At 40.3% G+C, this 24,447-nt stretch overlaps 2 protein-coding genes across 4 annotated transcripts in view; one reads left to right on the top strand and one right to left on the bottom strand.

Annotated features, from left to right (window-relative positions):
* CLDN10 (claudin 10) overlaps positions 1-9,320 on the top strand; it is a 60,513-nt gene extending 51,193 nt beyond the window's left edge. For both annotated transcript variants that reach the window (XM_074859417.1, XM_074859415.1), the window contains exons 2-5: positions 1,619-1,780; positions 1,942-2,023; positions 8,119-8,226; positions 8,955-9,320. In XM_074859417.1, coding sequence (XP_074715518.1) covers positions 1,619-1,780; positions 1,942-2,023; positions 8,119-8,226; positions 8,955-9,069 — 467 coding nt within the window. In that variant the 3' untranslated portion in view covers positions 9,070-9,320. The remainder of the gene's footprint in view (positions 1-1,618; positions 1,781-1,941; positions 2,024-8,118; positions 8,227-8,954) is intronic.
* Positions 9,321-10,737: 1,417 nt separating this feature from the next.
* DZIP1 (DAZ interacting zinc finger protein 1) overlaps positions 10,738-24,447 on the bottom strand; it is a 42,264-nt gene continuing 28,554 nt past the window's right edge. The window contains exons 12-20 of one of the 2 annotated variants that reach the window (XM_074859413.1): positions 24,246-24,305; positions 21,043-21,188; positions 20,527-20,719; positions 20,038-20,167; positions 19,790-19,840; positions 17,581-17,783; positions 17,100-17,230; positions 12,097-12,268; positions 10,738-11,313 (exon numbers count right to left, since the gene is read on the bottom strand). In XM_074859413.1, the coding sequence (XP_074715514.1) occupies positions 11,231-11,313; positions 12,097-12,268; positions 17,100-17,230; positions 17,581-17,783; positions 19,790-19,840; positions 20,038-20,167; positions 20,527-20,719; positions 21,043-21,188; positions 24,246-24,305 (1,169 nt within the window). In that variant the 3' untranslated portion in view covers positions 10,738-11,230. The remainder of the gene's footprint in view (positions 11,314-12,096; positions 12,269-17,099; positions 17,231-17,580; positions 17,784-19,789; positions 19,841-20,037; positions 20,168-20,526; positions 20,720-21,042; positions 21,189-24,245; positions 24,306-24,447) is intronic. The other variant, XM_074859414.1, reaches the window with a different exon arrangement.

Genomic DNA, 24,447 nt, shown 5'->3' with positions numbered 1-24,447 from the left:
ACATGACTCTCTCTCTTATATTCCAACATGTGAGTCGTTTGACAGTTATAGTTATTTCATTGCCTGTTGTATTTCTTTAGCAGACAGGCTACAGAAGCAGTTGCAAGTGAAAGAAGTCTGTGTGCTTGCCAACAGATGTAGATAAATGCCAGTAGGTTGCGTTCGCAGACGTGCAGCATGGCACCCAAGTTGGGTAGGACTGATAAAATGGGGTGCTACATGCTACAAATTGCTTCTTGTGTGCTGCTTGTTGCACAAAGCTATGAATCAATGGGGTTTTTTTATTGTTCACAGAGCAGTCATCCTGGAGCTGATACACCTCCAGCAGCAGCTAAACCGGGTGGCAGTAAGGAGAGCAGAAGGCAGCCAAGCATCAGTGGTAGCCATCTGCAGCTCAAGGACCTGTTAGCCAGTCACAGATTTCTCTTTTATGAATGTATCCAGTCTCTTTTTGAACCTCTGTAAACCTTTAGCATCCACAAATCCTGTGGAAAGGAGTTCCACAACTTCATTATATGAATAAGCACACTTTTTTTTTTTAATCTGCTGCCTTCTGTTTTCATTAGATGTCCTCTAGTCCCTGTTTTAATGTATTAATTTCCTATATATTAAAGACTTTTATGTGGGGGTGGTGTTTATTTGTTATAACATAAAATGTGAGGTAATAGGCAATGAAAACATGGTTTAGCTCTCAATATTTCCACTCACTGGAGATCAAAGCAAAAAGAATGAATACCCTAATAGTGGAAGTACTTTTTCATTTTAAATGAGATGTAACAACAGGTTATGAAGAAAAACATCTTGTGATAGTTATTCAGCTGTGTAAGATTGCAGTGTTCCACCCTGTAAACAGTGATAGAAGATTATCACAGTCTTTCAATTACAAGATACTCTCAGAAGGAAGAAGAGGCCAAGCGACCCATTGTCCTGCTGAAGGGCCCTGTCCCTGGGAGGTGCAGCTCAGAGCAGCCTCAGCCAGCGTGGCAAAATTGTGCGTGGCTAAAGCCAGCCACAAGCCATTTCTCCAGGCTTAAGTATGGCAGTGATGTGTTTTATCTTGAAGGGCCGCTGCTGTCCATGAAGCTGAGCATGTGTTTGACTTCCTTGCAGAGTGAAGGCCTTCTTGGCAGATCCAAATCAAATCAGTGGCATGTCCAGGCAGGCCCAGGACCCCAGCCAGGGCCAGTGCTGCCGACCTGCTGCCAGTTGTATTGCATCTGCGACACACACACACACAAGACTGACATGTAAGACTTGCTTTGTGTGCACAGAGTGGCTCTGCAACCTGTGACAGCCGCTGCGCAGGCCATGTGGAGTTGCTCTTCAAAACCTCATGGGTACAATCTCTTGCAGATACTGTACCCAACGCCACAGGATTGTTTTTTGCAGCCCTGAATGCCATAGTATGTTTCTTATGAGCTGGGCTCAGGTGACGATGCCCTGTGAAGGGCAGACATCACCTAGAAGATGACACTCTGGGGTAAGGTGACATCACTCCAGCCAAGGTCTGATGCAGTTTGCAATAGTGAATGCCTAACGCTGCGCAGGAGGAGAGGAACTACAGCAGAACCCATTGTGGTTCCAGTTCTCACGTTAGCCTTACTCTTTCTCACTGCAGGTTACATCCAAGCCTGCAGAGGACTGATGATCTCCGCTGTCTGCCTGGGCTTCTTCGGTGCCATTTTTGGACTGGTTGGGATGAAGTGTACAAAAGTTGGAGGTTCTGATCAGACTAAAGCAAAAATAGCTTGTTTAGCTGGACTGATTTTCATACTATCTGGTAAATATACCTTATTTCTCTAAGTTTGCATATTTGAAGTCATACCAGAGCTGCTTTTCTGCAGAAATCCACGCACAATACTCCATAACTTCATTGGCTTCAGGGTCAGGCCCAAAGCTCTTCTGCTGGCTCCACTGAATGGTTTGTCTTATGCTTTTCAGGGTTGTGCTCTATGACTAGTTGTTCCCTGTATGCAAACAGGATTACGTCTGAATTCTTTGATCCTTCTTTTGTTGCACAAAAGTAAGTACTTTCCTATACCCATAAATCTTTCAAAGTAGACCTTAAGTTTCATACTGCGTACCAGAGCCCATTTAAACAGAGAGCATATGCTTCTCTTGTTGGGCAAAGAAGGAAAGTGGGCTGCAGTTTTATTTAATCGTATTTTCCAACTGGAGTAACCGTGTGCTGAAATTTAATGAGCGAACACCTTCCCGTACAGTGATTGCTCCGTAATCTTTGTGCCCAGGCTTATTGTGGCTCGGCAGGGTTCTGCCCCACTTGCCGCAGAGCAAATGGGGTTAATCAGGAGTGAAGCTTGCATTTATGTCAGAGATGCAGCAAAAGGATTGCACAAGACAGAGGCACTCATTAGGCGCATCATTCAATAGGCAAGGAAAAAAATTATTTCCTTAAGCTTTTGATAGAAGGTGGTTTCCATAAAGGTGTCGAGCAGTGTGCAATCTTGACTGCTCTTGAAGAGAGGTTTTTGCAGGCTCTGTGGACTTTTTGCTTACAGATTTTCAAATCCAGATGACTGAAATGTGAATCATAGACCTTATTGTAACCCACGATCTTACAAGTACTGACATAAATGCTTTAACTATACTTGTAATATAATTTAAGGAAGTGAGTGTTTATAGAATTGCAGGATCCATAGCAGAAATAATGAGCATCCCTAAAGACACCCTTTAAAGCTGTGCAAGTTCTCAGGCCCTACAAAACCAGCAGTTCACTAAACAGTACTTGGATTTTGGATTCATATTTTAACTACCAAGTCTGCAAACGCTGGCTATAAATTATAGCATCATAGATTTTCCTGTTTTGACTTCTCACATAATGTAAAGTTGTCTTTAAAGGCAAGGATCTCAAAAGTTTTCTTGGTGATTCCAGGATATGTCAAATATTGAGTATACATTTTCCTGACACCAAAGTAAGGGCTCAGTAAGGAATGCTGAGCTTTTTTGTTTTTTCTTGATAGAAAGAAAATAGTCTGAATAAATGGCATTAACTGGATCCACATTTGTGGTAGGACTGACACTACTTCTCCTGTCTTGAAAACAAGTTGATATTAGTTTCCTCCGTAATTCTTCTATAGTTTCTGCTTGTTTGATACGGTGAGGACAGGATTGAAAGGACTCCGAAAGAAACAAGGGTGTGAGGCACTGTGAAGAAAATGGAGCCTGGCTATATAGCCAGAAGTTACTTATTCATCAGGCTTACTGTCCCTAGTGAAAAATACCATGACTGTTGCCAGAAGTCCCTTTCCTACACTGTATTCCCCCGCTCTTCTGCTGCAAAAGAGCAGGCAGACCTCACAGCGGAGTTTTACTGCAAGGGAATGAGAAATCCAGTTTAAATATCAGAATAAAGGTAGTAAAACATCCTCTGAAGAAATTACCTTTTTCCTGAACAACCAGCATGGCTCAGCTGTGGGCACACATAATCACATCCCCAAAGATAAAGGCAGAGAGGAAAGCCAGGAGTTGTGATTTGAGCTATGCACAGTAGATGTATCTCATGCAATGACCTTGTGTCAGATTAAGCTAATGGTGGCATTCGACTCTCTCAACCAATGTTAAACATGTTGGAATAATGTATTTCGTTGCTATCTGTGAGCCCTTACTTTGATACACATTGCAGAAGAATTTAATATGCTTTTTTGGTATATTGTGGAAATATGGCATTGGCTCTTCACTGAGAGAGGGTTTCAACCTTTCACCTTTTACTGCACATTTCTCTCCTGAAGTTATTCTGGCGGTGTCCAAGACAGCCTTGAGATACTGTTGTGAAAAACAAATAACACAAGATGTTTGACATCATCTCAGTCTCAGCCATTAGAATTTCTCTCCAGCCTTCTGCATTTGGAATAGGCATCCTGACTAGGAATGACGGGCACCACAGGGACACCCTAAAACCCACCCTACTTAGAAAGAAATCTTAGGCTGGACTGTATGTTCCCAATGCAATAGTTTGCATTGCCAGTTTAAAACAGCTCCAAAGGAATTGCTTGACCCTACGTAATAACACTCGCAGAGTCTTAGGGACAGCACGGGACACTTTGGTTCTTGCAGCCAAGATGGATTTCCTTTTTCTTCAGACACCTCTAATAGGGGACAATCTGTGCTTCTGGTTTGCTGTCTTGCTATCGTTGCTCACACAGCTTCTCTTAGGGAACTATTTTGTCACTTTTAATTTAAAAAAAAAAACCCTCGTAGAGTCTTTATCCTTTTTGTCCCTTGCCACAGTTTGAACTCTGTAATCATGATCATTCTTACTGTTAAATGGGGTTAGTTTATCCAAATTATCTGACTAACTTCTCGTTCTCTTTTATAGAGAATTGTTTCTCTTTAGCTTTCTTGTCTCTGAATGGATTGTGCATAGGCCCTCTTTCCACTGCCCTGCTGTTACATTTGAATCTATTTTTCATTTTCCAAGAATTGTAAGAATTAGACATTCAAAATGTGTATTTCCCTTGGGTAGTTGTGCTGATTCGGTAGGTAGGTAGGTATGTCCTTTACATATGCTGACATCCGGGTGGCTAATGAAGCTTCCACTGGTTTGCTTGGAATTTTGCTTCATGGTCCTAATGTAAGTAACAACTAGAATATTTTTCTTCTATATTGATATTGTACTTCTATACTGATACTGTACTTTCTTTCTTTCATTGAATTCTGCCTCCTTGGATTGCAGCAAAAACTCTGCTTTTAGCCTGCTTGGTCAGTGTAGTTGAAGGTGGCTTTCAGTTCTCTGCAGCTGAATTCTCATAGTCCTCAGTAGTTACCACCTCTGAGCCTCTTCATCCATGTCCTACTCCCCCCTGAGCTGCCAGCGATCTCTAAGCGGTCTCTAATTTGATTTCGTTGATTAGAGACAGTGGATATGCAGCCACAGACTTTGGAGAGTGGCTGCTTTGGTTCTTGGAAACAAGAATTATAGGGACAGAAGAGTGTGGTTCCTGCAGAGATTTTAAAGATAAAACAGCAAGTGCAGAAATTTCTTCTAAAAAAGCCTATCTGCTTTTTTTTTCTCTTTTTCTGGAGGTACCTATGTATGTAAGGTTTTTTTCATATGGTAAGATTTTTTTACATACTGGATTTTAATGGAAGGTTAGGGTTGGCTTCTTAAATGCTGAGAAGATGGATTGGATAAAATCCAGGGAACCATACACAGATAGAAATTCGAAGTTTTCCTCGTAAGCACCATGTAAATCAGAAAGGTTTTTTATTTGTATAAAGATGTGGAGGAAAGACCAATTGGGACAACTCTGCAACTTATTAACCTAGCAGCATGGCAGTCACCCGAGAAGGGTCCATATAATGCAATCTGTTTATACACGTTATAGTAACAAATGTTGCTTAAAAAGTGCAAACCATCCCAAGAACAAAGGCTGGACCCCATGTCTTCTTTCCCAACTAGTAGGCAACAGTCAGGTAACCCTTTTCTACCCAATTAAACCCAATGTAATCTTGATTTTTTTTTTTTCTGTACAACTGAAGAGCTTCAGGAGGGGAGATGGCAACTGGCCTCCTTCTTTCTCTCCCATTAGAGCCTCTGGCCAAATGTTTAATGTTGTTAGATGGAAATGTGGAAACGAACTTGTGTTTCTCACTTTCTAGGCAAATGGTCTTGGCAAGTAAGTTGTTACAGCAACAGCCTTCCGGGATCTTGGCCCAGCTGTGTTCTCCAGCACTGCGCTGGTCTGTGCTGACTTTTGTGGGGAGCCTAACCCTGGTCCACGTACCTTAGGTGTGGTCTGGCAGTACCTGAGGGGATGGAGGGATCCCCAGGATGGGGCTTACCTCACATCAGAGTTAGTCACTTTGATCTGCCTTTACAGCTCCTTAAAAGAGGTGCCTCAAGGGTGTTTTAGAAGTGTATTTTGTGTGCATTTCTTGTCTGTTGACTGTAATGGGATCCTGGGTGATGAGCTCTGATGTAGATACCTGCTTCTAATCTGAGAACCCCCAGTCCTTGAACAGGCAGAACTCTGCTCATCTTCTGAAAACTGTAGCACATGGTTGGAAATGTGAGCAGTTAGAATGAAAGCTTTACAGGTTTGGCAGATTTTGAAGTCAAATGGGGCTGGGTGCAGAGTTTTCCAGGGTGAAAGGCAGCTGAGTTATCGTTTCCAGCAGTTTAATTTGGGGTTTGGGTGCCTAAGTCCCACACTGGGTATGGAGAATGTTTGGGGGAATCTGATCCTTTTTTAGCAATGGGTCATATGTAAAAACTCTGCTTAGGTGATGTGATTGGCAAATGAAAAAAGAAGCCTAGAAGTTAGAGCACTAGCAGGGCCATGAAGAGTCAGGTGCAAGCCCTCACGAAGTGCCCTACCTCTGAGCTCCAATATCTCCTTCTTTTTTTGGCAGTAAGTCCCTGAGTCAGAAATTACTTGAACCTGGGCATCCATAGCATCTAGCACTGATATCCTAAGTGTGGCTTTTTCTCTATGTGACTTTTTTTTTTTTTCCCCCAAAGTCTGTTCTTTACCTCTGGTTAGAATCTCTAGAAAACATGGAAAAGTTTTTTTTTTTTGTTCTCCAGCCAGTGTTCACCCTCTTGTGACCTATTATAGAAGTCACTATATCATTTTCTGGGGGTCTGGGCTCACAGGCAATTTTCGAGTGTTTCCACAGTGTCATCTTTGTAAAGATACAAGTTTTGTAGAACAGCTTACAGGTGTTTTCAGTCATATATTTCAGATAATATGAAATTAGGATCTGTTCACATGGAAATGTTCAGACTAGCATCTGCGCAGTCTTTCAGTTGTACAGGCAGGCTGTCAAGCAGAGGCCTTCATTTGGCTGCCTCACCAGAGCTTACAGTAAATAAACAAACTTACTAACAAAGGCTTGAACAGCTCAGCCACCTGACCGGTAACTGCGGCTGGATGGGGAACAGGGGCCTCTGTTTTGACCGCAGGATCCTAGGAGCCAGGAGGAGATAAATGTTTCCTCAAGGAGGAACTGGAGCAGAGAAGAAGGAGAAAGAGACACACAGTCTGTCCTAATAGTGAGGGATATGAGACTTTGGAGACTGTTGGGCCTGCAGTCTAACGCAGGTCATCCCGAAAGCGTTTTAAAGAGCAGTACCTCAGGCAAAAAGCTGGGGAATGGAGCAGACAGGTGGCAGCCATGGCTTGCTGCTCGTCTTGAAGCTCCAGAGAGCAGGTTATGGGCGCTGAGCTTGAGCAGGGGGAGGAAAAGAATCTCTTCCCCATGCCCTTCTTTTCCTTCATTCGCTACTGTTGCTTTAGAAACTTTATCCTTGTGTGATAATGCTCCTAAAGCACCACCATCTCCTCTTGGAGTCAAACTGAGGAGTTTCTGACTGCAATTTGTGGCTGCCCCGGCCGGCGGAGAGGACCATTGCTGGTGACCTGGAGCTGTGCCCAAGGCCTTGGAGGGGAGCGGTGTCTTCCAGCCTGGATCCAGCCACAAGGACTAGAGGAGCAAAAAGTTGCTGGCACATGCACATGTGCCTGTGTACACATGTGTGCATCTGCACATGCATGCTTGTACATATCTGTATATGCATATATCAGATACATCTGTATATGCATATATTGCACGTGTGTGTGTGTGTGTATATATATTGCATACACATATGTATGTACAGAAACCTCATGTTTTAAGCAGGCTGGAGTGTGGATAGGGAGGGAGAAAGATCCTGAGCGCCAGAGGGGAGAGTTAAGCAGAGTTCTAGGCAGCAGCTCTAGTTGCCGGCTCAGCAAAAGCCCCAGTCCAGTTTGGGAGCCAACAGGAACAAACCTGCAATGGTCCAAGGGGACAGAAGCTGTGCACTGCGCTGTAAACAGGCCACAGAATCACGTAAGCCCGCAGCCAAGCAATGCAGGAGGGGATGTGGCACCCGCTGGCTGTGCAGGGAGGTAAGCATTGCCCCACTGTACTGCAGGGACAGAGTTTGCCTCCTGAGTAAGAGGGAAATAATGAAAAGAACAAGGGTGAATGGCAGAGCTGCTGACTTTGCGATGAATGATGTGTATGTCAATGGAAAGTTATTCAGGAAAAAAGTAAAATTTAGTTCTTTTATTCTGAAAAAAATTGTTAAATCCATGCTCTCTTTTACTAAACCCATTTATTAACTTCCTGTAGGTATGAATTAGGAGCAGCTTTGTTCATTGGATGGGCTGGAGCTTCACTCTGCATAATTGGTGGCAGTATATTCTGCTTCTCAATAGCTGAAAACAGTAATTCTCCAAGGTAAAACACAAATTGTACTTATTGAAAGAAATCAATACTAGCACATTTGTATCCACTATACATATGCGGTTTGATTACTTGTCCAAAACACTTTGAGTGAGGTTCAGACAAAGATTCTGTGGATGAAAGAAAATAATGGGGTTTAAGGATAATGCTTTGTCCATCATTAATGTAATTAAGAAAAGCTATTGCCTCAGAGAAAATACTTGTGTTATATATACTTCGTAAGTTTACTACAGCTGGAAAAAAATGCATTCACTGATGTAGGAAAAGCGGTCAGGTTATTTTACAGTGGGAATAGACAAGTTTATTTAATCCCAAATCATCAGATCAAAAGTGAGAGCAACGAAGGACAGCGGTGGTGGCAGCAGGACCTCCACCAGCAGAGGAGGGGTGATAACAAAGAAGCACAGCTGGAGGGAGTAACTGTTCACCTAGGATCTGTCACAGCCTATTTCATGAGTGGGCCCTAATTTAGCTTAGCTGTGAATGAGGGATATGCTTTTATAGAAAAGCGAATTGCAAAGAAGAGAGATGCTGGAGGGGGAATGTCAAACCAGAATGAGACCACACAGGGAGGGGAGGCGTCCCCCCTACCCCCTCCCCTGAAATTTATAGGTACATTCTTATACATTTCTTCTAGTCTTATATGAGTAAAATGCTTGGATGCAGAGATGTTACCTGTCTGTGGGATGAGCTGTAGATTGTTGATTCTCTTTTCTTTTCAGGAGGGGGTATGCATATAATGGAGCCACATCTGTGATGTCTTCTCGTACAAAGGTCCACAACAGTGTCCCAGACAAAACCCCACCAAAGCACTTTGACAAGAATGCTTATGTTTAATTGTACTGTTGGAGGATTTAAAGCATTTTAAAAATGAGTTTGTATGTTTCATTCAGAGTGATTCCCCCCACCCCCAATGTACTTACCACTACGACAATGACTTTTTAAAACACTAACTTGCAGCTTTTTACATACCGCTGTAAATTTTATTATATAATATTTTAAGTTTGATGTTGCTATTGTAAAGTTTATACCTGAAAATCATGAGCTGATGTTGCTTTCTTGAAAAAAATAAATGAGGTATTTACCAATTTGGTATTTTAGTTGCTTATGGGAATGGCTTCGCACACATCATATGGCCTGCAGTGCATCATTGCAACCGTGTCTGAAATGGGCTCAGTGCTGGACAAAACAGCCATACTCTGGGCAGGTTAGTATGTAAAATAGCTCACCACTGATTAGCAGTGACGTTGGAATTGCAGAGCACGTGGCAACTGCAGCACCGGATGACAGTCAGTGGGAAGTGGCGGGCTGTTATCTCCTTATCACATTGCCAGGGTGGAAGAGCGTGCAACTTGGCTGGTTTGGTGCCATAGGAATAAGAAGAGACTGGGTGAAGTGAAAAGAAGTATGGGACAGGGGGAGGCAGGAGCAGCTACTAAGAAGAATCAGGGCCAGTTGTTACAAAAACAAGTCACCAGAGAGGGTCTTGCATGGTCTAAGAAGGATGCACACACGAGAAGAACGCATGCGTGACTCTGAGATTTCATGTGTGTGGCAGGGAGAGCAAAGGTTGAGCGAGGCTGCAGGCCCTGGGGAGTTTTGTGGTGGGCAAGACAAGACTCGGAGACAGTTCCTGCATTCTGCATTTGCTTTGTGCCACTGGGCTCCCACCCTGCCTCAGCACTCACCCCTGCTCCTCACAAGACCCTTCCAGGGCCTTGGTTTCACTCCCTCCCCCTGGGCAGGGCGCTGGGGCACCTTCGGCTCCGAGCCACGGGTTTACGAAAGGGAAGGAAAAACACCAGGCAATGCCAGCCGGCCTGCTCTGCCAGTGACGTTCCTAAGGGCTGAGCAAATAAAAGCAGGCAATACTTAACAGCACTATTTTAGATAATCCTGAATTAGTTACAACACTTCCGAAATTCAGCTAGTACTTTTTTTTAACCTGTTCATAGAAATGTGATGGCTTTTGAGGGAATATTTGTATGACAAGTCAGTAAATGAGATCAGAGCTTATAAATAACCACAAAATGCCTTCTAGACTGAGACCCTAAAATAAGACGCAAACTGAGGTCTGTCTTGAGGCTTGAACTGATGAACCCTTGGAGTTTCAATACATTAGTTATTTTGGGACAAAGGTGTAAATATAAAAAATGAATAGTTCTATTTAATACTGTACAGTATGATAGCAAAGGTTTTATAACTGATACCTTCTAAAATACATCAGAAGCCATTCAAAGTTCTTTTTATTTTATTTTTATTTCATTTAAGTCAAAACACTATTGTGTTTTTTTAAGAAGGCAGCCAATATGGACAAAAACATTATCAAAGTATTTCTGCAATAGCAGGTAAGTACTTTGCTCACTTTAGCTTAATGTTTTAGTTTTTTTTCCAGTTTTTATGCTTTTATGTTAACTAAGACTCAACTCTAATACAAAAAAAAAAAAAAGAATAGCTTCACAAAATAAGAGGCATTTAATAATAACTAGTTTTATAGTTGAGGCCTTTTTTCTTTTCATTTGGTGTTTATTGTAAACCATGGTAGAAACGTAACATTTTAATACATGGAAATATTTTCTTTAAAATGTTCACAATTTTATATAAAGTTTATGATAAAATACAAGAAAATGTGCAGTTAAAAATTTCATAAATTAATACTCTGCCACAAATTCTGTTCTTTCTTGCAAGACCAGTTTCAATCTTTAACGTAAACATTAGAGGCAAAATCTTCACCTCAGTGAAATCGAAGAGACTTTCACCATTGAATTCATGAGAAAGAAGAATTAACCCTCAGTTTCCAAATAGACATGGCCAGTAATGCGTATATGAATATTCTTGTTTCAAATTCAGGACTGAAAGACACAAGAGCTCTGTAAACAGTATTCCTTGTTATTACATGACCAATATGAGGAATGAATAGGAAACACCTGATGTTTTCGACTACATTTTCAACCCCAACAGAACCCAAAAGCAGTGCCTCCTGTCAGGAACACAACAATTATATGTCTGAAGAATCACTCCAATCTGTTACAGTGACTAAGCTGCTTTTTAACGTGCTTGTGTTATCAGCTTCATGAAGGCCTGTTAAAATAACAAAAAAATATTAACAATTATTAGTAATATTTTGGGGGTATTTTTACTTTGTATATATCTATGAGATAAAATCACATGCTATGTAAGCAAACACCTGTGGACTTCAGAAAGTCCAGAATTTCAACTGCTGAGGAAATGACAAGTGTTGATAATATGAAGGCTGTTTCTGCACAGAACACAATGCATAGTACAAGCAGTCAGTGTCTACATTACTTTCTCTTTAAAAACAACCCCAAGTATCTTTATATAACTGACATAGCTTTAACCTTTAAGTATATTGAAATGTTAAGGCTAGAAACTACTACGTAAGTTCTATGTAAGATTGGGGCTATTACTTTACCAGTAGTTCAAACACTTACCTCAGCCTGGTAAGTCACTTAGAAATCTTGAACAAAATTGAAATATTATTCTCAAGAAAAAGTAAGAAAGTTCCCCTCCTCCCTTAAATTTGGGAAGGGATTAAAAAAAAAAATCCTGGATGATTAATTTTTAAGATGAGGTTGAAGGCTGATTGTACTATATGTTTTAAAATCTCCAATTTAAGTTTCTTGGCATCTCTGTATATTTATGTGTGTGTGTTGTTTATGTGTAAGTATGTATCAAATATCATATATGATATTTATATGACCTAAAACCAAGCACTTTGTTTTTCTTACTTGTTCTTTTCTTACAAAATACCATATATTGAATTACAATGTGTAATATACTTAAATTCTCCTCTAGGTGTGTCAGTTGCCTAGTGCTTATAATGTATAAGAATGAATACGTTACCTTCCTCCTTTGGTACACTTGTCTTTGGAAGACCCCATGCATGGACCACAGATGCAGCGTTTGTCTCATTTTTCTGAACTGTCAGTGCCTTCTGAGCTCTATCATCTTTCATCAATAAAAAGTCTTCTTCTACTGATGATATATCCCAATCATCTTCATCAACTTCTGTGAACTAACAAGGAGAAGAAAAACCATGCATTTTCTCTCTGTCCATTCAAGTTGTGCTGAGATCTTCCATAAACTCAACAATGTGAAACCGCTAAAGAAAAATGCACTGGCACAAGGCCTTTATGACATCTATCACCACAGTTTTAAAATCCACATAATTCAATTACCTAAATGATATTAATTCACTATTATAATTCCAAAGCTAAAAGTGGGTATTTTTTAAGCAAGTCAGGAACTGCAAAAGTTTAAAGTTCTGTCAGTTCTATAACTGACAGAAACCTATCTTTTCAGGTATTACATGTCTAACTTAAATAAGGATTATCTTTTCTGGGATAGTAGCTATTCCAATGAGATGGAAAGTCCTTTAAGAATATAAAGACATGATGTGTTACCATGCAAATTGGCAGTTTAGTTTGTCATATAAGCATTCTGTATTCAGAAAAATTTAATATTGCAATAAAGGCCTTTTCAACTTAAAACTAATTTATTTGAAGAGAAAATTAAATAATGAAAGTTAAAAAAACACATGGTGTTCAATGTTAAAATATGTATTCCTCTTAAGAATCACTGTCAGCATGTACAAGCATATTTTTAATTAAGTGGTGGATTTGCATAATAAGTTCACAAAGTGAGAGTCAGGTCAAACAAATGGAACTTGAAGGCAGTGAGTTCATGTTCTTTCTTACCTCATCTGCCCGAGAACTAAATATCTTCATTCAGCTTTGGAAAGGAGAGCTACAGCATCTCCCTATTTGTCAATCGGATGCAGTTCAATGGAATCAAGCCATTATTAAAACAGCTTAACTGTGGAAAGTGAAAGATGGTTTCTCACAAAGCTAAAACCTTCTTTCACTGGAGTCTCTCAATATTACAGTAAGATATAGAAGGTGCTTCTATTGCACAGAAGAAAGACTCATGCTATTAGAGAACAATGTAAGGTATGTACATACTAGAGAAAAATCAACAAATATGAACGTGTCGTGTGTCTTTAAAGAAGGGAAGAGACTGCAGTAATGCTCTATCTTGCAACATAATTCAGTTTTAACATTGCAAACTGTTTTTCAGAAACTGACAGATCTGCTCAGTGTGCTGTATTATTAACATACCAGGATTCAACATTTTGCTGTTTTAAATTATCTGCATTTGGAGGGCGTGGTAATGGGAAAGTCAGAGTCACATATATTGAGAATGCTGGGGGAAGAGCTTCCTCAAACATCCACTAAGTCCCAACGGATTTTTAAAATACAAAATACAGAGAAAAATGCCAACTGCAAACTGAATTCAGTTCTGATCAAGTGTAAATACACAGCACCAATCAAAACTGCTAAGCAGTTTTATTAACTCAAAGACTGACTCCAAAGAAATACCATAATCCATATCTGATACAGGTGAACTCAGGTAATACAGCTTCAGGTAAGCACAAAATTAGTTTTCTCTAAAATGTTTCTGAAGTAACATCTGTGAAACATAACCTTTATAAAACATACGACAATGGGATGCCTTATAAAGGTTTTATGGTGTTGTGGGTTTTGAGAATGACCATTAACAGCTATAAATATTTACGCTATTAGTATTTAAGCTAATAAAAAATTATGTCTTTGGGGACCTTTGAAAATCCCACCTAAAATTTAAAGAACTTGCACTATACGTCTACATTTAAACATACAAATATGGACATGAACATATGCACATTCATATATAATTAGCAAAGATAATAATTGTGTTGTTCTGTAAAGATTACAGAAACCAAGTAGCAATGCCTGCCCTGGTTCATAAACTCATTTGAACTCATGTCCATACAGGAACACCCACTGTGTTGATACATCAGGGACACAACGTATTCTAAATGAATTATAGCAAAAATACTTATCATAGAATCATGGAATGGTTTAGATTGGAAGGGACCTTTAGATATCATCTAGTTCCATCCCCCCTGCCATGGGCAGGGACACCTTCCACTAGACCAGGTTGCTCAAAGCCCCGTCCAACCTGGCCTTGAACACTGTCAGGGAGGGGGCAGCCACAACCTCCTTTGGCAACCTGTTCCTGTGTCTCACCACCCTCATGATAAAAAATTTTGTGCTTAGATGCAATCTAAACTTACCCTCTTTCAGTTTAAAACCACTGCCCCTTGTTGTGTCACTACAGGCCTTGGTAAAAAGTCTTTCTCCATTTTTCTTATAAGTCTCCTTTATTTTTTGAAAGGCCGCAGTAAGTTCTCTGCAGAGCCTTCTCTCCTCCAGGCTGAACAACCCCAACTCTCTCAGCCCATCCTCAGAGTGCAGGTGCTCTAGCCCTCTGACCATTTTTGTGGCCATTCTCTGGACCTGCTCCAACAGGTCCATGTCCTTACACTGGGGGCCCCAGAGCTGGACACAGCACTCCAGGAGGGGTCTCACAAGAACAGAGTAGAGGGGGAGAATCACCCCCTTGACCTGCTGGCCACGCTTCTCTGGATGCAGCCCAGGACACAGCTGGCTTTCTGGGCTGAGAGCACACAGTGCTGGATCATAGTTTTCCACCCACTAATACCCTCAGGTCCTTCTCTGCAGGGCTGCTCCCAATCCACTCATCACCCAGCCTGTCTTTGTGCTTGGAATTGCCTCGACCCATGTGCAGGACCTTGCCCTTGGTCTTGTTGAACTCCATGAGGTTTGCATGGTCCCACCTCTCCAGCCTGTCCAAGTCCCTCTAGATGGCACATCCCTTCCCTCCAGCGTGTCGACCACACCACACACCTTGGTGTCATTGGCGAGCTTGCTGAGGGTGCACTCAATGCACTATTAATAAAAATATTAAACAATACTGGTCCCAGTACAGACCCTTGCGGGACACCACTCATTACTGGTTTCCACTTGGACTCTGAGCCATTGAGTGTAACTCCTTGGACACAGCCATCCATGCAGTTCCTCAGCCATCTAACAGTTCACCCATCAAACCCATGTGTCTCCAATTTAGAGGTAAGAATGTTATGGGGAACCATATCAAAGGCCTTATAGAGTCCAGATAGATGACATCCATAGCTCCTCCCTTGTCCACCAATGCAGTCATTACACTGTAAAAGGCCACTAGATTAGTCAGGGACCATTTGCCCTTGGTGAAGCCATGTCATCTGTCTGTAATCACCTCCCTGTCTTCCATATGTTTTGTCCTATCTTCCAGGAGGATCTGTTCCACGATCTTACCAGGCACAGAGGTGAGGCTGGCTGCTTGGTAGTTCCCACGGTCCTCCTTTTTAAAAATGGGTTTGATGTTTCCCTTTTTTCAGTCAGGGACTTCGCCTGACTGCCATGACTTTTCAAATATGATGGAGAGTGGATTGGCAACTACATCAGACAATTTCCTTAGGACCCTGGGCAGCATCTCATCAGGTCCCATGGGCTTATGTATATTCATGTTCTTCTGGTGGTCTCAAACCTGACCTTCTCCTGTGATGGGGGGGATTTCATTCCCCCAGTCCCTGCCTCGAGGTTCAGGGGCTTGAGACATGTGGGAAGAGAGGTTACCAGTGAACACTATCACATCTTTAAAACACAGCTTTTAAGGCTTATTTTGCTACAGTTCTTTGCTCTTGAAGCCCAAACTCCTTAATACAGTGTCCCACTGTGATCTTTACAAATGTAACATCCCCTAAATTTACCTGTGAACATTTTACAGTTTTGTATCATCTGACATTGCAGAAAATTTCAAAGTAACATTTGGACAGAAAATTAACACTGTAGCCGTCATATCGGAGTTGGTAATTTTGAGCCTGGTGTGGTTTGCAGCTCCCACATGGACAAGTTAAGTGTCACCAGTGGCAATTAAAAGCACACAGGCTAAATGTGATTACCCTACCATTAGAGCTAAAGTTGATTAAGACAATCACCCCCTTCTGGAAACTGAAATAGAAATGGCACTGTTTCTGGAAGGAGTGATAAATTTCAGATTTAATGGCAATCAGGAAGCCCTAAGGTATCATTTTTATTATGGGCAACAGGATTCTCAGTAATTATAATTTATTTAGTGAAAAAATATTTTCTTAGATGCTAGGACTAGTATCTGGCTGCCTACTTCAATCTAATAACTACTAAACCTGAAATAAAAAACACTACCTGCTGTTGACTTCTGATTTGGAGTAACTTTTGTTCCTTTTAAAAACTGTTAAAAACAGGCAAAGATCAATTTGCATCAAAGTAGCTTACCAATTATAAAACTCTAAACTGAGGGCAAGACTGGGACCTTAGGAGCCTGAAGGGTAAAGAATAAGTTGTGTTAGTATTCTGATGGTGAACACATGCCATACTCAATGGAGAGACATCAGTGATAGATCTGATTTAGTGAAAACAGTATATGATTGTAAATGGATGCAGCAGAACAAAGACCATACTCAAAAACGGAATTTGTCCCCTCATTAAAATGTATTTAAAATTTCCATATCAGATAAAGCTCTAGAAATAAAAATATTTTAAAATATTAGATAAGCAAATTCATTTTTTCCTCCGTCAAAACAAGATATTAGGAAACCAAGTAAAGAAGGGCTCCCTCTATGCTGCTAGAACAGGAGATGAAAATGATACCAATTGTGCCCAAACTTTGGGCTAGCTGTAGTGATCCAAACCAGTCATGGTATAAGCTAATAAGCAGTGTGGATGAGAAGGTCACTTGCCACAGCTATTCACGACTATATACCAGTGCAGATCTACCCAAAAATACCACTTCGCTGTAATTCCAAAACTGTCTTTGAGAATTAAGTTCACCACTGTGTCAAGATGGTTTCAGCATGAAAAAAAAAAGTAACATATATATATAGTTCAATTACTTAATTAAATAATAATGACTATTAAAAGTGATACCTTCAGTTCTTTCACCTCTTCTTTCTTAATAAATGCCTGTGCAACGTTAATCCCTCCAGCTGGTTTGTTCTTATTTCCATGGTTAGAAAGACTCTTTCCAACTTGTTCAGTCAGTTTTTGAATAACTGTTCCTAAAGTTCACAAAAGATTACATTGTCAGTTTCCATTCACAAGTAAAAGGCTTTACTGTAAACCCTCTAGAAATCCTCCACAAAGTAAAAATAAGTAAAAAAAGTCTCTCTGAGGCAGAGATTGTCTCTTTTTCTGCATTTATATAAAATAGCATGATACACATCTAATTTGAACTGACTCTAACTACTATATAAACACATTAGCAAAAACATAAAGTGCACACAAATATATATACACTTAAGACTAGATAGTCTGGCTTCATTATGTTTTCTAACACAGAAATATTATCAGGAAATGCAAAATTCTGCACAGCTGTTACAACATGCATATACAAAAGTAGTGAAAATACCTTTTGAAGTTCTGCCAGGTGTTCCAGTTTCTTCAGTTTCACTGTCCTCCATCCCATCTATATTGCTTTTGCCAGAAGCCTTCTGAAAAGCACTGACTTTGCTGCTTGATGTTTTTGACTGCTTTTGCAATACTTCTGGTGACATGTAATACTGTTTAATATCATCTTCATCTACTTCTTCCTCTGAGCTGAATGGTGGAGTTCTAAGCAAAAATACATACAAGCCAACCAAGGATTTACTGGGTTTCAGTGACTGCATTGCTATATACATATTTAAGCTTCCTTGTATTTTCCTTTCCAATAACATGTGCATATTTCTCACATGAAAATAACAGGAGCTCCCATAACTTCTAGCTATCCATAGAACTATTTAAAAGAAATCATGCTGCTAAGTAAACTCAGAAAGTTATCACAGAATTATCTCTTATATAGACATGTCTATTTCTATCCATGCAACTATCTTTACAAAACAACAGGCCAATATATAACAAGTCTTGCCAGGCAAACAAGGGTAGGCTTTCATGGATCAGCAGGGAGAACAAAGTTCAGGGTCAACAAATCTGTACCACAGGAAGTCTGTTCTGACATTCTGTTAGATGAAAATAATTTACAGAATCACAGAATTGTCTAGGTTGGAAAAGACCTTGAAGATCATCCAGTCCAACCATTAACCTAACTCTGACAGTTCCCAACTACACCATATCCCTCAACGCTAAGTCAACCTTACTCTTAAACACCTCCAGGGATGGGGACTCCACCACCTCCCTGGGCAGCCCATTCCAACGCCTAACAACCTAAAGAAATACTTCCTAATATCCAGTCTAAACCTTCCCTGGTGCAACTTGAGGCCATTACCTCTTGTCCTGTCACTTGTCACTTGGTTAAAGAGACTCATCCCCAGTTCTCTGCAACCTCCTTTCAGGTAGTTGTAGAGGGCGATGAGGTCTCCCCTCAGCCTCCTCTTCTCCAGACTAAACAACCCCAGTTCCCTCAGCCGCTCCTCGTACGACATGTGCTCCAGACCCTTCACCAGCTTTGTTGCCCTTCTCTGGACACGCTCGAGTAATTCAATGTCCTTTTTGTAGTGAGGGGCCCAAAACTGAACACAGTAATCGAGGTGGGGCCTCACCAGTGCCAAGTACAGGGGCAAGATCACTTCCCTGTCCCTGCTGGCCACGCTATTTCTGATACAAGCCAGGATGCCATTGGCCTTCTTGGCCACCTGGGCACACTGCTGGCTCATGTTCAGCCAGCTGTCAATCAACACCCCCAGGTCCCTCTCTGACTGGCAGCTCTCCAGCCACTCCTCCCCAAGTCTGTAGCGCTGCTGGGGGTTGTTGTGGCCGAAGTGCAGCACCCGGCATTTGGCCTTATTGAAGCTCATACAGTTGGCCTTAGCCCATCGCTCCAGCCTGTCCAAATCCCTCTGCAGAGCCTCCCTACCCTCAAGCAGATCAACACTCCCACCCAACTTGGTGTCATCTGCAAACTTACTGAGGGTGCATTCGATCCCCTCATCTAGATCATCAATAAAGATATTAAAGAGGAGTGGCCCCAAAACCGAGCCCTAGGGGACACCACTCGTGACCGGCCGCCAACTGGATTTAACTCTGTTCACCACAATTCTTTGGGCCTGGCCATCCAGCCAGTTTTTTACCCAGCGAAGCGTGTGCCCATCCAAGCCGCGAGTAGTCAGTTTCATCAGGAGAATGCTGGGGGAAACGGTGTCAAAGGCCTTACTGAAGCCAAGGGAGACAACATCCACAGCAATTTAGGAATTTTTCAGTGCAGGAAATTACAAAGTAATGTACCTGATGTGAGTGGAGTCTGGAATATTGTGTTTAATTTTGGTCATAATAAGACAATATCAATAAACTGAAAAAATTAGGTCACCAAAGTCTTTAAATGCTTTTAACTGGGTCAGAAAAAGCACCTGAGAACAAAACTAAAGAAATTGATACTACCTGATTTTACTGAATATCCCTCTCTAGTTCACAACAGAGAATACATCTGCTGAAAGGAGAACATGCTGTCTTTCAGGAATTGTAACAACACACTCAAATGGAATAATACTTTAAAACAAAATATGAAATATGCATTCCAGAAAGTATTTATAATTTTAGCTTAATAGCAGCTTTTGTGGGGCAAGCATGTGAATATTCAGTCACCAAAAATGTTTCCTTCAAAAATACAAGGGAACAAAACATACGTGATGCTAGATGTCTTTCTGGAAGCTCCATTTCCAAAAAGCTTTCTGGATCTAAAAATAACAAGGCAAGTTATTTCAAGACTGACAGTCAACTAAGTAAGCATAAAATTTATATAGAAGTAATGTAAATTCTTTGCTCACTTCTTACAAGGTTATCAGGAAATGTTCACATCAGTCACGAATACCCAAACCCAAACCCATAGGATTGTTACCTGAGGTATGAGTACTATGAGAAGAGCATCTCTTACTTTGGTGTAGATGTATTCTCAGCGATGGTTGTTCTTTGTTCAGCTGGGCGGACAGCTGTTGAAGACCGTTTTATTGTTTTTTGTGGTGTGGCAGATGAGGAAATTCCCAATTGATTGCACTTTTGTTTATCTGCAAGAGAAGTTATCTATCTCATTATTAGAAACAAGGTTTGGTATCTTTTATATTTCCTTTCTAAAATTAAAGAGGCCTCTGCTGCACATTATAGTTTTACAAAAAAGATGAAAAAAAGTAATTTTCTTCTTCAAAGCAGTTCAGTGTTACTATGTATCTTGCCAATATAGGAGCTAAGATTTCTGCAGTTAAACACAATGTCAAGAACCCTTTAACGGAAACTGTTTAGTTGGCCATAACTATATAGAATATTTATGTGAAAAATGATGAAAGTGGCTATACAGAAATGTTGTGAAATAAAACCTTAAATAGCAGTTATAAAATGTAAGAGAACAAAAAAAAAATATCATTTTAACCTTCTGAAGGAAGCTGAGAACAGGAAACAGGTCTATTCCAAGATGATTTCTCTTCAACCCTAAAGCTAACTTGGCGTTCAAGATGCTCTCGAATTCGGTGAATATCAGGCTCTTGTTTCTGTTTGCCTTCTCTAGCAGATTCAATAGCACGCAAAATTTTATTTAAGCGATCACTTGGGATACCACGAACGCCCTAAGGAAACAAATTGTACTGTAAACAGAGAGGCTATTTTTTCTGGGATTTATATCCTACAATCATATACACTCTTTTAAACTTCAAATATCACAAAGCTTGTAAAGAAATCACAAAAGTTGATAACACTGCTCACAGGTGTAGCCATATCCTCCACAGTTGCAATTTGATGGACATCCTCTCAAGGTAATGAATTACACTTACAACACATGGAAATTTAGCTTTGGATTTTATAGGTTGAGGGTTGTGGTACAAGAGTGAAAGAGAATAGCAAAAAAGTGGGACAAAGATTACCCCCCTTACATGATTTAAAATAATCTTACTGCTTTAATTCCCAGGGATTCCAGCTTGTCCTCCAGGGCTTGCTCCAAAACAACTCGTAATTCTTTAGTTAAAGAAGGATCAGTCTTCAAAGCATTTATTAAATAGTGTTTACTTCTACCTGTTTTATGATCACCTTTCTCAGTTTCTGAAATAAGAATGGAAAAATGCATTTAAGAGACATTTGAAAAATCCACAGTACACGAGACAATTAAAAACTGCACTGAAGCATGCATTTTTTAGAAACACCATAGACATACATGCGCATTTTTTGTCTACATGGAATTGTATTCTTTTTAAAATCTTGGGCTAGCTTACAGAAGGCAGTTCACTTGGAATCTATACCTCAGTACCTCATACTCACCATCACAAATATCTTTTATTTTTCATGTTACAGAATCACTGTAAAGATACATGCCTGAATATTTAGCAGCAAAGATCTTTACTTTTAGAACTGTACTTGGAAACTTCTGATAAAGAAAGACTATCTTCTGATAAGTTCTCTAAAAGTGGTATTTCAAATCAAAGCTGAACTCTAGCAGGAATTAGAACAGGAATATGACAAACCTGTTTTCAAGAAAAGCTTCAAACAGCATAATGTCCTCTGATAAAAAACACCTACTGAAATTAAGTCTTTGGAAAGTTGTAACACTTTCAAGTCTGATAAAGACAAAACCTTAGTCTGAGCCAGAGCGTTTCACAGAAAATTCATGATGGGTAATACTTATCTTCAAAACTCTTTCAAGGACAAAGTTCAGTGTTGTTTTTTCTTCCATGCAGGTCTATGACATCATACATACTTAAAAGCAGACAAAGAAGTTTGTATCTCTTTCCCTCACTTTAAGTGTCAGTAATTACATGAACTCTTATGCAAGAAAAAGAATCATCTAGACAGATTCTTCCATCTAACTTAAAGACTGACATTTAAGTTAGGCCAAAGTATTATAGGGTCATACAGGGGAGTAAAGAAGCAAAACACCCATCTGGAACCTGCCTATAAAGTGTCTCTGGCAAGACAAAATTTTACTGAATGACACTTATACCAAGTGAACCAATAATCTGTGGCACCACGGTAGCTGCTTCTGTCTGCCAGTGGTCAGCAAAGCTGGCAAAGCTTACATAGAAGGGTATGCAACATCACAGGAAAGCATGCTGTAAACCACACTCCCAACTTTGCCCCCTGGAATAAAAGGTAAATCTTGGGCAGGACTTTGTCTCTTTCCGGTATGCCTTACAGGGCAGCAGAGTCATTTGGCAGCCCACAGACAAGGACATAATTGAAGGATTAATTCCATATTGTGACTTTCAAGTATTTTCTTTCAAAACAGACGTGCCACTTCTATTTTTAATCAATGATTGCTTAAAAAGCAGCTCCATTTACTTCTCATTTTTCTTTAAGGGAAAGATAAGCACCCTGAAGAGGACCCAAAGAAACCTCAAGATACACAAATGATATTTAAGTTGTTTTGAGGAAGTGGCTTCCAATAGATCCTTGAAAGAACTATACATCATGAAAACTGAAAAAGAGTCCAGCTACTGTATTAATAGACCTGTGTTGAAGACATAATCTGGCTGAAATCTTCCCTGGCTTTGGGAACTGTGTGGACAACTCAGTCCCTGACCGAGGTGGGATTAAAAGTGATTTGGCTGGAGAACTGAGTCCTAAAAAGAGGCAAACTACCGGTCAGTGAGGAAACATAGGGCTATCAGACTATCTCTAGTCAGGAAAAGGTGTATTATACAGTATGAAACCCTCCCAGAAAGCCAGACATGAGACAATTTAAAGTGGAAGGCTCCAAGGAGCCTTCTGAAAACCCTGCCCCTTTCAGATGTTAATCCTTACAATAAAATAGATCTAAAATAATTTTAAAATTCTTGATTACTACATACTAATATGGGTAACAAGACTATCCAGCATTATTCTAATTAATTAAAATACTAATTCTTGCTAATTAACTCAAGCCAAATCCTCTTTGCTGAAGCCAAGTATTTAAGGAACTGTTTTCTTATTCCTTTTTGTTTTTTTAAAAAAAACCTCTAAATACTAGATTTAGCAACTTCAGAGACAAGGGACCTTAAGTCTGGTCCACTGTCTCAGCTCCTACATAATCCTATGAAATAATGTGCCAAGTCAAGAATTTTCACACTCTCCCTTACAAATGGCTGTCACCGAAAACACAAAAATCTTGGTCTATCTTTTCAGACTGCATTCTTTCTTTCTCTCCTTTCCACTGCAGGCCATGCCTTTAGGCACAGCAGAAGAATCAAAGACAATCCATCAAGAGAGAAGATGGCAAGCAAGAGAAATAGCAGAAAGAACGGCAAAAATGCAAGCCGTCTTTATTTCAGATTGTTCAGTCACTGGATTTTCCCTGGGGAAACCTCTCACTTACACACAGACGTATTTGAACAACATTTTTTTTTTTTTTCCAAAACAGCATAATTCCTTCAAAATTTAAACTCATTGGCTATAAGGTTCAAGACTGATTTTGATTTTTGCAGACAGAAGAGATTATTATGCTATTCAACTATTTGGTGTTTCATCTGAAGTACTGTTTGCCTTCTTCAGGAGAAGAATGCTATGCAGGATGAGACAATGCTTTCTGTTCTGTCACTGAAAAACTGGCCTTCTCCAAGTTATCCTCAGATGAAGCAGAAGAACAGCTGCCAACACTGGGCTACGTAATTTCATTCAGAATTGCACAACCCTGGCTAGAGCTGTGGCTGCTTAGAGGTAGGTGTAACTTAGATTACTTGCAAAAGTATCTTTGGTGCATTTATGAAAGTAGGCAGCTTCAACCTCCACCACCAACTTCCTCCTTCTATCTGAACTCTTTATCCGCTTACGCTGTGTTTGAAAAAGAAGTAATCACACATTGCATCAGCCCCAAAAATTTCCTAGTAAGGGGCTATTCCCCATCAAACATTTCTGCTCTGTTTAGCTCAAGTGCCTTGAGATGTATGGAATATGCCTGCTTTAAAGAGTCAGCCAGATTTTCATAAAAACATTGAACTTGGATAAGGAAATCATAATATTTGCAAGGATCAATAGCAAACAGGAGACTGACGCAAACAAGGAATGTTCCCACCCAAATCACATAAGCATACTGAAATACAATGAAAAATATTGTAGGTATCAAATTACATTTACTTTTTATTTTCAAGAAACACATGCCTCTATATTTTGAGCTGAATCAACCATTACCTTTCTCCTCTTCTGAAAGCTCCTCTATGGGCTCCAGCATATGCACCAAGGGTGCCTGCTCTAATAACCAGGAAGAACAGGAACACCAGACAAACAGGACAGAAGAAGGTCAAGGTCCAGAGTAGGAAAGTTAAGCAAAAAAAAATACACTGATGTCAATTTTCCTGATTGCTGACAACCTGCTTAATCACAAACCCAATGC

This window comes from Strix uralensis, chromosome 2 (genome assembly GCF_047716275.1).
Source record: "Strix uralensis isolate ZFMK-TIS-50842 chromosome 2, bStrUra1, whole genome shotgun sequence".
NCBI lineage: Eukaryota > Metazoa > Chordata > Aves > Strigiformes > Strigidae > Strix > Strix uralensis.
This window is presented reverse-complemented; position numbering and strand designations above follow the sequence as displayed.